At 55.0% G+C, this 13,404-nt stretch overlaps 3 protein-coding genes across 5 annotated transcripts in view; 2 read left to right on the plus strand and 1 right to left on the minus strand.

The window, feature by feature from the left end:
• Nucleotides 1-5,201, minus strand: part of MED12 (mediator complex subunit 12) — a 37,064-nt gene extending 31,863 nt beyond the window's left edge. Inside the window, exons 1-5 of one of the 2 annotated variants that reach the window (XM_082062263.1) lie at nucleotides 4,981-5,201; nucleotides 4,539-4,643; nucleotides 3,547-3,738; nucleotides 1,630-1,789; nucleotides 172-347 (exon numbers count right to left, since the gene is read on the minus strand). In XM_082062263.1, coding sequence (XP_081918389.1) covers nucleotides 172-347; nucleotides 1,630-1,789; nucleotides 3,547-3,738; nucleotides 4,539-4,643; nucleotides 4,981-5,079 — 732 coding nt within the window. In that variant the 5' untranslated portion in view covers nucleotides 5,080-5,201. The remainder of the gene's footprint in view (nucleotides 1-171; nucleotides 348-1,629; nucleotides 1,790-3,546; nucleotides 3,739-4,538; nucleotides 4,644-4,980) is intronic. The other variant, XM_082062262.1, reaches the window with a different exon arrangement.
• A 1,209-nt stretch (nucleotides 5,202-6,410) lies between these two features.
• IL2RG (interleukin 2 receptor subunit gamma) lies at nucleotides 6,411-11,624 on the plus strand. Of its 2 annotated transcripts, none has more exons than XM_082061700.1 (8): nucleotides 6,411-6,589; nucleotides 8,461-8,551; nucleotides 8,774-8,958; nucleotides 9,117-9,259; nucleotides 9,369-9,531; nucleotides 9,958-10,066; nucleotides 10,138-10,222; nucleotides 10,326-11,624. In XM_082061700.1, the coding sequence occupies exons 1-8, from the start codon at nucleotides 6,502-6,504 to the stop codon at nucleotides 10,524-10,526; spliced, it is 1,065 nt and encodes a 354-aa protein (XP_081917826.1). In that variant the 5' UTR covers nucleotides 6,411-6,501; the 3' UTR covers nucleotides 10,527-11,624. The 2 variants fall into 2 exon arrangements, with proteins under 2 accessions (XP_081917826.1, XP_081917827.1); XM_082061701.1 differs by having other exon boundaries at nucleotides 9,948-10,066; nucleotides 10,326-10,529.
• Nucleotides 11,625-12,171: 547 nt separating this feature from the next.
• Nucleotides 12,172-13,159, plus strand: LOC309444409 (uncharacterized protein CXorf65 homolog; the record flags this gene model as incomplete). Its single annotated transcript, XM_082062194.1, has 4 exons — nucleotides 12,172-12,198; nucleotides 12,337-12,423; nucleotides 12,597-12,731; nucleotides 12,834-13,159. The coding sequence occupies exons 1-4, from the start codon at nucleotides 12,174-12,176 to the stop codon at nucleotides 13,157-13,159; spliced, it is 573 nt and encodes a 190-aa protein (XP_081918320.1). The 5' UTR covers nucleotides 12,172-12,173.
• Nucleotides 13,160-13,404: the final 245 nt, after the last annotated feature.

The following is a 13,404-nucleotide window of genomic DNA, read 5'->3' on the forward strand; positions in this document are numbered from 1 at the left end:
TTTGCAGAGTTCTGTACTATCCCTGTTCTACTACTAAGCTCAAAACTATATCCAGCCCTAACAGTCTATTCACAGAAAGAGAATATTCTGCAAAAATAAATCATTTTGCATACACTTCCTCTAACCCTCCACTGCTATGCAACCACTCAGCAGCCCTCTCCAGTTCCTCACCTGGAACATGAACATAGCAAGTTTCTCATTGTAGTCCCACTGCTTTAAAGCCTGTTCCACCTCCTGGGGCATTGGCCCAGAGGGTGAACCACAGCCTTGCCCTGGAAGCTGTCTGTAGAACTCCGCAATTTTCTGCAGCTGCTCTGACAGGTACTTGGTGATGATCTGCGTCCATTCTGGAGAAGAGGAAAAAGGTTAGCAACAAGTGTCGTGGTAAACAAAGGCAGGAAAGAAGGCAGGCAGTGTGCAGGTGGAAACTCTAAAAAGTTCAGAAAAAGACAGAACGACAAAGAAAGAAAAATACGTGCCCCAATATCAGCTTTGCTTGTGGCCTGTGGGTGGTAGGGAGGAAGAGGCATCCACAGAAGTAGGGAACAAGGGCAGCAGGGTTACTTAGTACAACAAAAGAAAGATTCTTCAACTGCAGTTGCTGTGAATCAGCCTGTGGAGAGAAGAGGCTTTCCAGCAGAGAGCAGTGTTAGGCCAGCTTGGTTTATCGTCTCCCATAATCTGTCAGACAGCAGAAACACTGGAAACACTTCAACTCTGAACTCACTCTACATCTGTTTCAGACTTAGCAGTATAAAAACATGATCAGTGATTTTTTTTTAAATTGTTTTTCCTAAAATCTAACTGTATAAGAGAGAAATTCAATACACAAAATGACAGCAGGATTGCAATCATCTGGGAGAATGCAGATGACAAAACCCAAGGCAAAATATGTGAGAATGTGAAACAAACAACACTGACAGGGTCAGCATTAGGACAAACAAATACCCAAAGGAACAGTAAAGTAAAAGGAATAAATATATCTAACAAACCACTCAATGTCAGAAATAGAGCTAAGAAGCCTGTGTAATTTTTATACCAAATATAAATAAGACAGAAAAAAATATTCTTGAACTGCAGCTGCTAATACTGCTTTTCAAAGGAATGTGGTCAGGTCCTGTAGTCACAGCCATACAAAACAGAAAACAGCAACGGGAGGTCCCCTGGGCCCCAGTAATCTGGAGGAGGCCAGGATGCAAAGGATGTTAGATATGAGATCCAGTAGGGCTTAATGAAACTGGCAACACAAACAGGGAACAATATACTGGAATTCTCTGGTAAATGTACTTACTTAAGAAGAAGCTAATCAGTGATTGCTACATTACAACATTCACATTCTTCATAGGGTAAGAAAAAAAACAGGTTATACTGAAGAGGAGCACAGAAGACCTTAATAGGGAAAAAGAAGAGATAGACTCTGAGGAAGTATTTGGGGCTGCTAAGACTTATTTTTCAACAGCATACTCTCATAGGTGGGCCCTGTTGTTTTAGACAGTTACGCACATCAGAGCACTTATCAGCAGGAACAAAGTTTATACGGATTTCCAGGCTACCTCTTACTATTCCAGAGCAGGCTGAGAAGGAAGCATCTGGGCTGGACAAAATCAGTGCTTTACACAAAGTGCTTACCAATGAAGGGATCAATGACATGACGCTTCTTCACCTTGGTTTCTGTGATGGCAGCATAATAGGCACAAGTCATTTTGATGAGCCAGGCTGCTCTCATTACTGGAACAGTGTATTTCGCCAAATAACCAAAGACTTCTTCCTTCTTGCTAAAGATGGGCACCTGTAACAGAATTGACAGGGAGAATTGCAACCAATGGCCTACGTGGGAACTATTCCAAAGCAACTACACATGCTGTAGGCACTGCAAGCTGTGAAAAAGGTAAAAAGGGAAAAGGTACTGTGTTTCTCCATACCTCAAAACACCTTTTGCAAGAATTCACATCTGGTCAGAAAGCAACAGTACCAGAGCTGCATTTCAGTATAAACAGAAACAAAACAAATTGAAATAAGACAGAAAATAAACTGCTATCACTGTAAATCCACAACCTGAATCCTGCAAACAGCTTTGAGGATATCCTCCAGAGAGCATATAAACAACTACAAAAGGTACACACTAAGGACTGAGTCAGAAACACAGAGTATCTACTGTACAGACTGAAGATAGGACCCTTCATTTCATAAACAAAGAAGAGACATGACAAAAAGTCTTGTAATATCACGAGCAGCCAACAGACGACTGTGAGAAACAGGCAACTGAGCACCATAGTACAAATAATTAATTAATCCAAGATTCAAAATTAAAGAACATGTGAGCATACCAGTTAAATCATCAGACTGCAGATCTATAAACCAGGAAGCAATAACACATCGCAGGAAAAAGTACAGCTGTGGGGCTCATTTCCACAGGATACTACAGAGAGCAAAAGTATGTGTGTTCACAGAGGAATGAGACAAATTCACAGAGAACAGGTCCATTTGGTAGGTATCTCAAAGTCCCTGAACTACCAACAGTTCAATCACTTACTTGCTATGTTTCCTACATTCTTCCCAATCACTCTCCGATACCTCAAACACACCGACCAGTTGGCTACTGACAGTCGCTGCTTTCTTGTCTAATTTCATGAAAACTGATGGAGCCCACTGCAGGAAACTGGGGAAGGCCCTGAAAGGTTCAAGCTTTCACAATGGCCTCAGGAAACCAACATCCAATATGCAGAGAAGGACACAAGGACTAAGTTTATAAAGAGACAGATTCGAGGAAAATACGATTACTTCATTTCCCCCAAAAAGTGAGTCAGAACACCAAGGACCAGGCAAACTCCAGCTTTTAAACTACGTGCTCTGCTACCATTTCACAACTGGGAGTTATGTTTCTCCACAATGCCTACTAGATCGCCTAATTCCTTGTTTATAGGCCCACCCTGACAGAGAGTTAGTTCCCCTTGTTTTTTGGCCCAATAAAATGGCAGAGTAAGACCCTTCGTTCTTCTTTCATACACTACAGAATTCAATGTTACCAAGGAAATATGTAACCCTTGTCCCTCGGGCACAGAAATGCTCTATCCTGGCTGAGACCAGGCTATAATACACACATTCTTCTCAGCTTAAAACCAGAAATACGTCACTGCAACAGAAGTCTGGGAAGGGACTCTGCTGATTATTTCCAGTAATTCTCACTATGACTTTTCAAGAACTTGAAAAACCCTCCATAATAGGAATGCTCCTAATCTAAACAACAGACCAAAGGCAACAGTGGCAGCTCTTCCAAAAAACATCTGAACCTTAAAATAAATCAGTCAAAAGCCAAAAGACAAAGTTGAACACAACCTCCAAACAATGGATGAGAGACCAGTTCTTTGTGTGGGGACAACTACAGCCAGTGCACTACAAACCCTGGATACGTTCTTCAAGCTGAAAGCTTCAAGAGATGTAGAGAGAAGAAACTTCTTCAAATAGTAAAAACCTTCTACAATAGACTTTGGCAACAAGCATAGATTAAATGCTCTGCCCTGTCAGGCAGCCTCTCCTGTAACCTACCTTCTTAGCGAGATGAGTGAGGGGCTTAGTTCCAGCCAGATCTGTGAACCAGTTGTTTATGGCACTCTGAGAACGTGCTGTCACCAGCCAAAAGTTATCCTTCTGATTCACCTGGGGTTTCCGTCTTCCCGTGTCAGGCAGTGTATTGCAGCGCAGCTTTTCTGCAATAATACTGCTAAAATTTGAACTGATCTGGAAAAAAAAAAAAAAAAAAAAAAGGATGAATTACACTTCTGTGTGCCTACAATCCCATGTATCATTCCTACCGTCTCACCAGAATCAACTTTTGAAACACAAAATCCTGCCAAAAATGTCCTGTGTTATACTTGCAAAGAGGAATGTTTCCAGACAACTCAATACAGTAAACAAGCAAGGACTCAAGTTGAGAGGGAACAACTCTTTATAAATACTTGTCAAACCAGACAGAAGGCTTCTCAGACAGATGTCAGCCAAGAAAAACAAATACACTGTGCTTATTGATTGCCTTCCATCCCAGGTCATTACTAGTCCTCTTGTCATGGAGGCCAGGAAGTTAACATCTTGATTTTAGAGACTGGAAAAATGGAGCTGAAGCCTGTTATATAATTCCCATGTTTAAATTGCCTGATGTTTCAAACAATCTCACTTCTCTTCTACCACGGCCATGGTGTAACCAAACCAAAAAGAACCTTCCTGCTTCTGGTATCCTAGTCTTCTGCTTTAATTGCAGAATATAAGCTCCAGATGGTGGCTTAAAAGACTGCACATACAGACCTACCCCTAAGATGTAGAAAGCAATAAAAGAACCTGCTCTCTCAGAGATGTGACACAGTTCCAGAAGAATGCAGAACTTTGGTTCTACAGGGACAGAGGGTTAGGTCCTAAAACCCTAAAACCCCGGCCTGAAGGGAGAGGTCTTCTGGTCCAGGATACGGGAAAGGAACGAGACGCCGGTCCAGCTCCTACAGGCTCCAAGCCCTGCCGAACCCCCCCACCGTCGGGGTGGCTCTCACCTTCGCTGGGTTGAAATTGACATTTTTGGCGCTGCCGTGCTCGTCCCCGGAGACCGCGGGCTGGTTGTTGAAGCCTTGTTTGACGTTCAGAGCGGTCAGCTCATCCTGCGGGGGAAGGACGGTCAGCCCGGCCCGCCAAGGCCCCTCCGCGCCAGACGCCCGCAGCCTCCGTCCCCGCGGCGGCCCAGCCAGCGCGGAGAGCAGGGCACAGCCAGGGCCCGCTGCTCCCGGCCGCCCCCGGCCCTGGGTGCCGGGATACAGGAAGCGCGGGCTCCTCGGACAAATCCCCACATCCACGACCCGGGGCCGGGCGGGATGAGCCCCTCAGAGCTCCCCACCCGCACTCCGGGGGCTCCCAGCGCACCCCCGGGGCCTCCTCACGGCCAGCCCCGGCACGGCGGCCCCGCACCCCGGGTACCCCCCACACGCCCGGCCCACGGACCTCCTTCTGCTTGGGGTCCTGCGGGTAAACGTCGGGCGGGCCGAGGCGTGGGCGCTTGAGCGGACGGTGCTCGTAGCTGAGGACACCGAAAGCCGCCATCCCGGGCCGGCCGGCGGGCAGAGGCGGCCGGGCCACACCAAGGACCGCCGGGGCCGCCCGCGCCTGCGCCCTGCGCCGGGGCCGCCCGAGCGCCGCCGGAGAGGCCCGAGCGACGCGCCGCTGTCACGGGCGCCGCCGAGCGGAGCCGGAAGACACCGAAGCTGGAACGAGGAGGAACGAAGAGTCCCGAGAGCCGCCGGGGAGGGCCCGAATCTGCGCCGAGAGAAGGCGGAAAGTGCCGAAGACGGACGGGGCGGCCCGAGGGGCACGCGTCGCCCCCTGGCGGAGAAGCTCCGCCGGCGGCGTGCCGGGTTGAGGTCACGTGATCACCCCCCCCCAACCCGGGCACCTTCATCGTGACCCCGGGACCTCCCGCAGCCCCCGGCCGCCCCAGCTGCCCGGGACACCTCCCAGCGCCCCACGGCCACTGTCCCGCGACCACATCCCCAGCGCTGCGCCTGTAACTGTCCCCTCTTCACTGCCCCCATCACTAGCCTACACGAATACCCCCCATAAGTGCCCCCAACTCCCTACAACTGCCCCCATGAGCCCCTTTGTGACCATTGCCCCTCAGTTCCAGAAGGACAGGGAACTGCTGGAGAGGGTCCAGCGTAGGGCAACGAAGATGATTAAGGGAATGGAGCATCTCCCTTATGAAGAAAGGCTGAGGGAGCTGGGTCTCTTTAGTTTGGAGAAGAGGAGACTAAGGGGGGACCTTATTAATGTTTATAAATATATAAAGGGTGAGTGCCATGAGGATGGAGCCAGGCTCTTCTTGGTGGCAAACAATGATAGGACAAGGGGTAATGGGATCAAGCTGGAACACAAGAGGTTCCACTTAAATTTGAGAAGAAACTTCTTCTCAGTAAGGGTGACAGAGCACTGGAACAGGCTGCCCAGGGAGGTTGTGGAGTCTCCTTCTCTGGAGACATTCAAAACCCACCTGGACATGTTCCTGTGGGACCTCACCTAGGCGTTCCTGCTCCAGCAGGGGGATTGGACTAGATGATCTTTTGAGGTCCCTTCCAATCCCAAACATACTATGATACTGTGACACTGTTATACCAGTCCTGCTCCTGCGGGGCAGCCCTGTGGGGGTGACCCCTGCGGCATGACGGGGAGAGCTATGGGAACATGGCAGGAGGAACTGGGGGTCCCGGTGGGGCAGGTGGTGGGGATCAGAGGAGTGAGTTGTGGGGCTTGGGCAGGAAGGGTGGCGGGGCCCCCGTGGGATGAGCTGTGGGGCCCCAGTGTGGTGACCCATGGCCCCACTGGAGTTACTCATGGGGTGCCACGGGGGGTGGGCCCCTTGGTGGCAGGCGGTGCCGTGGGGCAGGAAGCGGCGTGGGTGCGGAAGCCGGCAGCCTGCGCGGTGGGCTGTGCACAGCGGCTGCTCACACGCGCCCCACGGCTCACCCCGCCATGGCGGTGCCCAGCGCCTTCCTCGTGCCTGTCCTCCTCCTCATCTGCGGGCTGGGCCACTGCCTTGCTGCTGCCCACAGCCGTTCAGGTAAGGGGGCACATGGGCCCAAGGGGGAAGAGGCCGCAGTGCCCCATGGGTGGTGGGGCTGGGTGATGTCACTCCCTGGTAATGGTGGAAAAGGACAGGACGTGGGGCTGCGTGGGCTGGTGAGCCATTGGGGTGTGCGCCAGAGACGCCAGGACCCCACGATGCATCCCAGGACCCCCGGCACCTACACAGCCCCTGGCAGTGGGGCTGCTGGGGGAACCCTGTTTGGTGTCCTTGCTCCTGCCCCGGCACTAGAACATGGCTGACACCACCAGCACTATGGCTACTGGCCCTGCAGCTCTCCTGGCTGCTTAGCTTTACTGGCCCAACAGGTCCCAGCCCTGCAGTTCTGCTGGCCGTGGGGCTGCCAGCACCACAGGCAGCGCTGCCAAGAGGGACCCTGGCCATGGGGGTCCCTGTGGTGGGGAGTACCCTGGCCATGGGGGTCCCTGCGGCGGGTGACAGTGGCAGGATGCAACTTGCAGATCCTGTTGGCCTCTTGCATCAGCTGGCCATGGTGGCAGCCGGCAGATCTGTGCCACCTGCCCTTTCCATCCCAGTCATGTCAGCGGTGCCACATGCAGGCAGGGACAGCGGCTCCTCTTTCTACCCAGCATCCTTGTCCCAGCCATTGTCTTCAGAGAAAAAATCCACTTCTTGGCTGGCTGTCAGTAAAACAACAGCTTTCCGTGGAAATGCAGCCCGTCTGTATCCCTGGACATCCCAGGCTGCCAGGAGGGTGCCCTCCCTCTCCACTTGCAGAAACAACCGGAGCGCAACTCCTGTTTGCTCCATCATATTCCATTACTGCCCAGGAAAGCCCAGCTCTGGCCTTCTCATGCCCTCATGGTGCTGGGTGATGGTTTTGGAACTCAGAAGGGACCAGATGTCCCATTGCCTGATTTTTAGTGGGAAAAATCCCATTTTTTTGGAGCCTCCAGGACAGTTCTCAGCTGCCAGCAGCTGTTTTGGCACTTGCAAGGGCTCTGCGAGGCACCTCAGTCCATCAGAGGGGCTCGTCCTGCAGCAAGCTGTGCTGGTGGCCACCAGAACAGACTGTGGCAATAACTGCTGGGGGGTTTGGCATCACCCTGATGGCCCCACAGCCCCCAGACAACCCAGGATGTGGCCTCCGGCTGTGTGGGCAGGAACGGGGCTGGCACAGCACAGCGGAAGGATGGGGCAGACGAGCTGGCGTGGGCGCCTGGAGCAGCTGCTCAACCTCCCAGGGTTCGACATCATTTACTGCAGAGATCAAACCACTGGGGCTTGGCCCCTGGCCCCATGGCAGAGGGACTGCAGTGGGAAGCACAGCCCAGCATAGACACCATCACCCAGATACAGCAACACATGGACACCTGCAAGCACCCAAAACATTGACAGCAAAATCAGTTTAGCTAGGTTGGAGACATCAAGCACAAATCCTGGAAAACCCATGATTTTTTAATGGGACAAGCAAAATGCGTTGTCAAGGAGGGGTTTCTGTCCTGTCCTACAGTGTCAGGGACTGCAAACAGTGTCTGCAGATGAAGGAATTGGGGTGAAACAGCACATCTAGAGCAAGAGGAGCCAGTAGCATGAATGTAGGAGTGACAGCTGCTTGGCCAGCAGTCCTTTGGAGGCAGATGTGGGGTTGCTGGCAGCCTGGGCATCACCAGCATGGCATGTGTGGATGGGGTGGCAGTGGCCTGGCAGCAGGCAGGCTGCACCACAGCTCCGCTGGGAAGAGCCAGGCTTGTTGGGCTCACACAGAGGAAGGTTGACAAGGATGCGCAGGGAGTCCTGGCATGTGCTGTGTCTCCCTGGTGCACCCCTGGGCCTTGGCGCAGCCACCCACCACTGCAGTGCCCAGCTGTGTCTGTCCCTTGCAGGAGTGGAGTGTGTCCTCTTCAACGAGGAGTACATGACCTGCACGTGGGGGAGCAGAGAGACACTCACGGCCAACTACTCCCTCTTCTACTGGTAGGTGTTCCTGCCCCACAGCCACCCCACAGAAGCCTGTTTAGCAGTGAGTCCCCACACAGGAGGCTCCTGCCAGCATTGCTGGTCCCAGCATCAGCCTGCTCCTCTTCCCCAAGCCCAAGGTGGGGAGGTTCTGACTCTGTAGCAATTGGGGAGAGAGGTCCCAGGGAGGGTTGGGGCGTGCGGGGTCTTGGAAAACCCCAGTAACCCCTTGCGGCACAGGTATGAGAACAGGTCCCCTGTTGTGGAGTGCAAGCACTACCTGCAGGACCAGGGCATCAGCGTTGGCTGCTACTTCAACCAGAGTGAGATCACCCAGTTCCAGACTTTCCGTGTCCTTGTCAATGCCAGCCTTGGTGGCAGGACCCTGGACATCCCCAGCAAGCCCATGCAGCTGCAGGACCTGGGTAAGGAGCAGTAGCGGGCACCCACCCTCCTCCTCTGTGGGGCTGCTGTGGGGCAGAAGGCGGTCTGTAGGTCCCCAGGGCAGCCCCATCATGTCCCAGCTGGCGGTGGGGCCACTGAGGCATGGGAAGAGCACTCACTGGGCATCACCTGCAAACAGTGAAACCAGCGGCACCCGTCAACTTGACCATCCGCAACATGAGCAGCAACCAGCTGCAGCTGACCTGGACCTCCCCATACCCAAAAGCCCAGTGCCTGGAGCATGCTGTCAAGTACAAGAGCAACAAGGACACCAGCTGGACGGTGAGAGCCCCCCAGACACGGCACCCTCACGGTTGTGCCCAGGGATGAGCTGCGCACCAGCCTCCACAGCTATGCCAGCCCTCATTGCATGGCCCATGTCTCTCTGCAGGAGCACCAGGTGAAAGGTGATGTCTTCTCCTTCCCCAGCGTGGACTATGAGAAGTACTACACCTTCTATGTGCGCAGCAAGATCAACAGCTACTGTGGCAGCACCCAGCTCTGGAGTGAGTGGAGCGTCCCCGTGGTCTGGGGCAGCAACTCCACTAGCAAGGGTGAGTCCCAGGGGCTGCGGCAGGATGGGGTGGGCTGGGGTGCGATGGGGCTCAGCAGGTGAGAGATGGCCAAGCAAGTGGAAAACTGGCCCAAGGCAGCAGCTGTAGGGGTGAGACCCACCTGGGCACCTGGGGCACAGGCAACAGCATTGGCCGTGTCCTTTGCACTTCTGGAAGCCAAACACCCCCCGCCAGCAGGACCTGCTGACTTTTACCAGGGGTTCTTAACCCTGGAGGGCTGCTCTGGCACAGCTGGTCACCAGCCAGTTGTGGTGACAGAGTGGCAGGGACTGGCGACAGACCCCTTCTCCAGCCTCCGCTTCCAGCTGAGCTCTGCTATGGACAGTGCCATGACCACCCACAAAGGATCACCACTGCCATGGTGGTGTGTCAACTAGGGGCCTGTGTCACCCCAGCTCTTTCCAGGTTCAGTGGAAGAGCAGCTGCACTGGTTCTGGATCCACACAGTCCTGATCCCCATCGCCTCCTGCCTCCTCTTGCTGGTCCTCCTCGTCCTGCTGGTGCGCATGGAAAGGTGAGTGTTTGGGGCTGGTGGGGGACAGCAGCGCTGGGTCCCTTCCCTTCCAACATGTCTCTCCCATGCAGGGTGTGGGTCATCCTCATGCCCCGAATCCCCAACCCCAGCAAGAACTTCGAGAACCTTTTCATCACCCACAATGGCAATTTCCAGGTAAGGCAGCTGTGCACAGCCCTGCCCCAGGCTCACCCCCTGCCCTGCGGGTTTGGGGCTCGGTTGGGTGGTGGCTCCTCTCACCCTGCTCTGCTCCCCGGAGGAATGGGCTGGAGTCCCCAAAGACGTCGTGGAAAGCTTCAAGCCCAACTACAGTGAGAACATCTGTCACGTGTGTGAGCTGCCCCCCAAGGAGAGCTACGAGCCCCTCTGGGAAAGCAGCAACCACCCACCAGTGACAATCAGCACCTCGTCCGTCCCCAGTGAGCACAGCCCCTACAAGAACAGCTACACAGGAGTGTGATGCGCTCCCGCAACCGCGCACCACACCTGCTCTGCACCCCTGCTGCCCTGCAGACATCACTCCCTGCTCCCCCGCTACCTCCCCCAAATACCCAGGACCCCCAGCCCTGCTCCCTGCCACAGCCACACTCAGCACCTCGCAACTCGGCGGCTGTACTGCACCACGGGGTGCTGGGTGCACCCCCGGGTGCACTGTGTGGTGAACGGGTACACTGCACGGTGCACTGGCTGCAGTGAGTGGCACCCCGGGTGCGCTGTTGCTCTGGGTGCTCTATGTGGTGCATCGGGTGCACTGGGTCAGTGCTCTGGGTGTGTTGCAGCACAATGGGCACACTGCATGGTGTGCCGGCACCTGCCCTGTCCTTGTGGTGTCCCGGAGGGAAGGGTGACATCCCACCACAAGCCCTGTCAGGTGCAGGACCCCTCGTGGGGCTGCTGCAGTGGAGCAGAGCCATTGGAGGGCTGATGGGCTCCTGTTACAGATTGTGCCTTAGCCTAAGTTCGGGCCTTAGCTTATGGAACTATTTGGTATACTGTTTCTTATATAACTTGCTTAGAAACTGCTTATAGAGAACTTGTTTATCATAACTCAGCATAAGTTTTAGGAAACAAGCTGTGAACTTCTGAACTTTCTGCCTCAGTAAGAAGGGCCCCAGAGTCAGTGCAAGCCAGAATATAAGGGAGCTTTTAATCATCATCATCATCAGAAGCAGCATCCCTAGAGGTAAGGAATGAAACAGCACGTCTGAAGACAAGAAACAGCAGAATGTGAGAACTTACTAATGTTGTGAAGGTTGCCGAGGGCTTTTTTCAACTTCCCAGCTGCAGGTGCAATACAGCAACTGGTCAGTGAAAGACAAAAAACCACCCTCAGAGATAAGAAACACACAAATTGAGGCATTCAGTGAAGAACAGGGAAGTCCCTGACTCTAATTTTACAACTGGCCTGAACTCACATGCAAGGGGTGGGAAAATTAGCTGGTAGGGTTATAAATGACCTGGATTTTCTTGCTCAAGCTCCCTGTCCAGAAGCACCCAGCTTGAGCTGCTCTGTGCCACTGTACCCTTAAAATAAATGACTCAAGAAGAATTTCTGGAATCCATGCCTGAGACTCTGCTTTGGGAAACCCGAGGAAAAGAGATTTCCTCAACAGCTCACACAGTTCTCCCATGGAGCTCCATGCTGGGCTGCTGGGGGCTCACCAAGCCCCCCTCCCTGCTCCAAGGTGCCCAAAAGGACACCCAGGGATGTGTCCCACAGGGTGACAGCCTGGGTACCCGGCCCAGCTGATGTCAATCCCAGCTGTAGCCAAGCAGGCAGGAGCCACTGGCCAGCGACAAGGACACCAGGGCTGGGGAACACCAAGGACCAGAGGGGCCAGGCCACCGTGTCATCCCCATCCCTGAGAGCTGCTGCCCCTGAGGCACCAGGCCAGCCTGGCTGTTCCCCGGGGCCTTGCTGCTTCTTCACCTGCAATAAAGCTTTGCTGTGCTGGGGGTTGGCCGGGCCCCCTCCCAGGCTCTGGAGGAAGCGGTGGCAGAGCCAGCCCACTGACCTCCGACCTTACCAGTGCTGCAGGGCGAGGGCCCCACTGTCCCCGGAGTCTCAGACCCACCATCCCCACCATCCTGGGCTTACAGCAGCAGCATGTTCATCCACATCAAGCACGGGGGTGAGTCCCCTCCCGGCCACCCTGTGGGTTGCTGCTCCCCAGGCACGGGGGCGAAGCACCATGGCCTCGCTGGGCTCAGCCTCTGTGGCTGCTGCCAGGGCTGCCAGTTGCCCTCAGCCATGGCTGCTCTCCCCGCAGATGACCAGCATTTTCTGGCCAACATGGACTGCGCCGTCTTGCGGCTGCTCTCCTATGTGAGGAGGATGGCGGGGGTCCCCGACACCGGTGAGTCCTGGCTGTGGGGCTGCAGCTCCATCGGCTTTGGCAGAAGTACCAGAGTCTCGTCCTGTCTCCATTGGGGTGCCACACAGGCCCCCTGTGATGTGGGCACGGCGGTGAGGTGGGGGGTGTCGCCTCACCATGCCAGCAGCCCACACACCTCCCACCGCTTTTTCCAGACGTCATCGACCTATGCGATGAGCTGGGCACCCCCAAGCTGCTGTTCCAGGTGACCAGCCTGAGCGACAGGGCCAGTGACTTTCTCCAGCCACGTGGCACCTACTATCTGTGCAGGGTAGAGTTTAAAGTGCCTGGTAGGTGTCCAGCCAAGCAGAGCCCCGTGGTCCCTAGAGGTCCCAGCAGTGCCCGGGGCAGTGGGCACAGAAGGCAGGAGTGACCACATGTCCATCCCACAGGGAGCGAGGAAGACCGCACAACCTGGTCCTTCACACCCCTCCTGGAGAACCCCAGCTCAGCACTGACAGGTGGGCGATGGGACGGGATGGGGAGCAGCCAGGCAGGTGGGCACAGGTTGGGGGAGTTGGCACTGGAGCCAAGGGCTGCCACAGAGTCCCCAGCCCCATCTCCGGTGGCAGAGGGCCTGCGGCTGCAGGGCGAGCGCCGACAGAGGAGGGCAGCCCGTAGGATGGTGGAAGACAGGAGGACGCCTGACACAGAGACACTGACCTCCACAGCGCAAAGCCAGGGAGAGGTGAGAGGCTTCCAGGGGACCCCAGGGTAGCGGGCGTGGACTTGCTTACCTTCACCAAGGCCACCTCTGTCCTGGGGACCGGATGACACTGTCAGCCACAGGCCAGCCCTGCCCAGGGGGCCATTTCACCCCTGTGGCCTCCAGCACCTTGCGGGCAGGAGCTGCCCCATCCCCGTGCCCGCTGTCCTCACGCCCCGTCTCCCTTGTACCTCTCTGTCCTGTCCCCATGCCTGATGTCCCTGTGCCCCATCACCTCCGTGCCCCACTGCCCTGTT

Source organism: Streptopelia decaocto, assembly GCF_964273445.1.
Source record: "Streptopelia decaocto genome assembly, chromosome: 10".
Taxonomy (NCBI): domain Eukaryota; kingdom Metazoa; phylum Chordata; class Aves; order Columbiformes; family Columbidae; genus Streptopelia; species Streptopelia decaocto.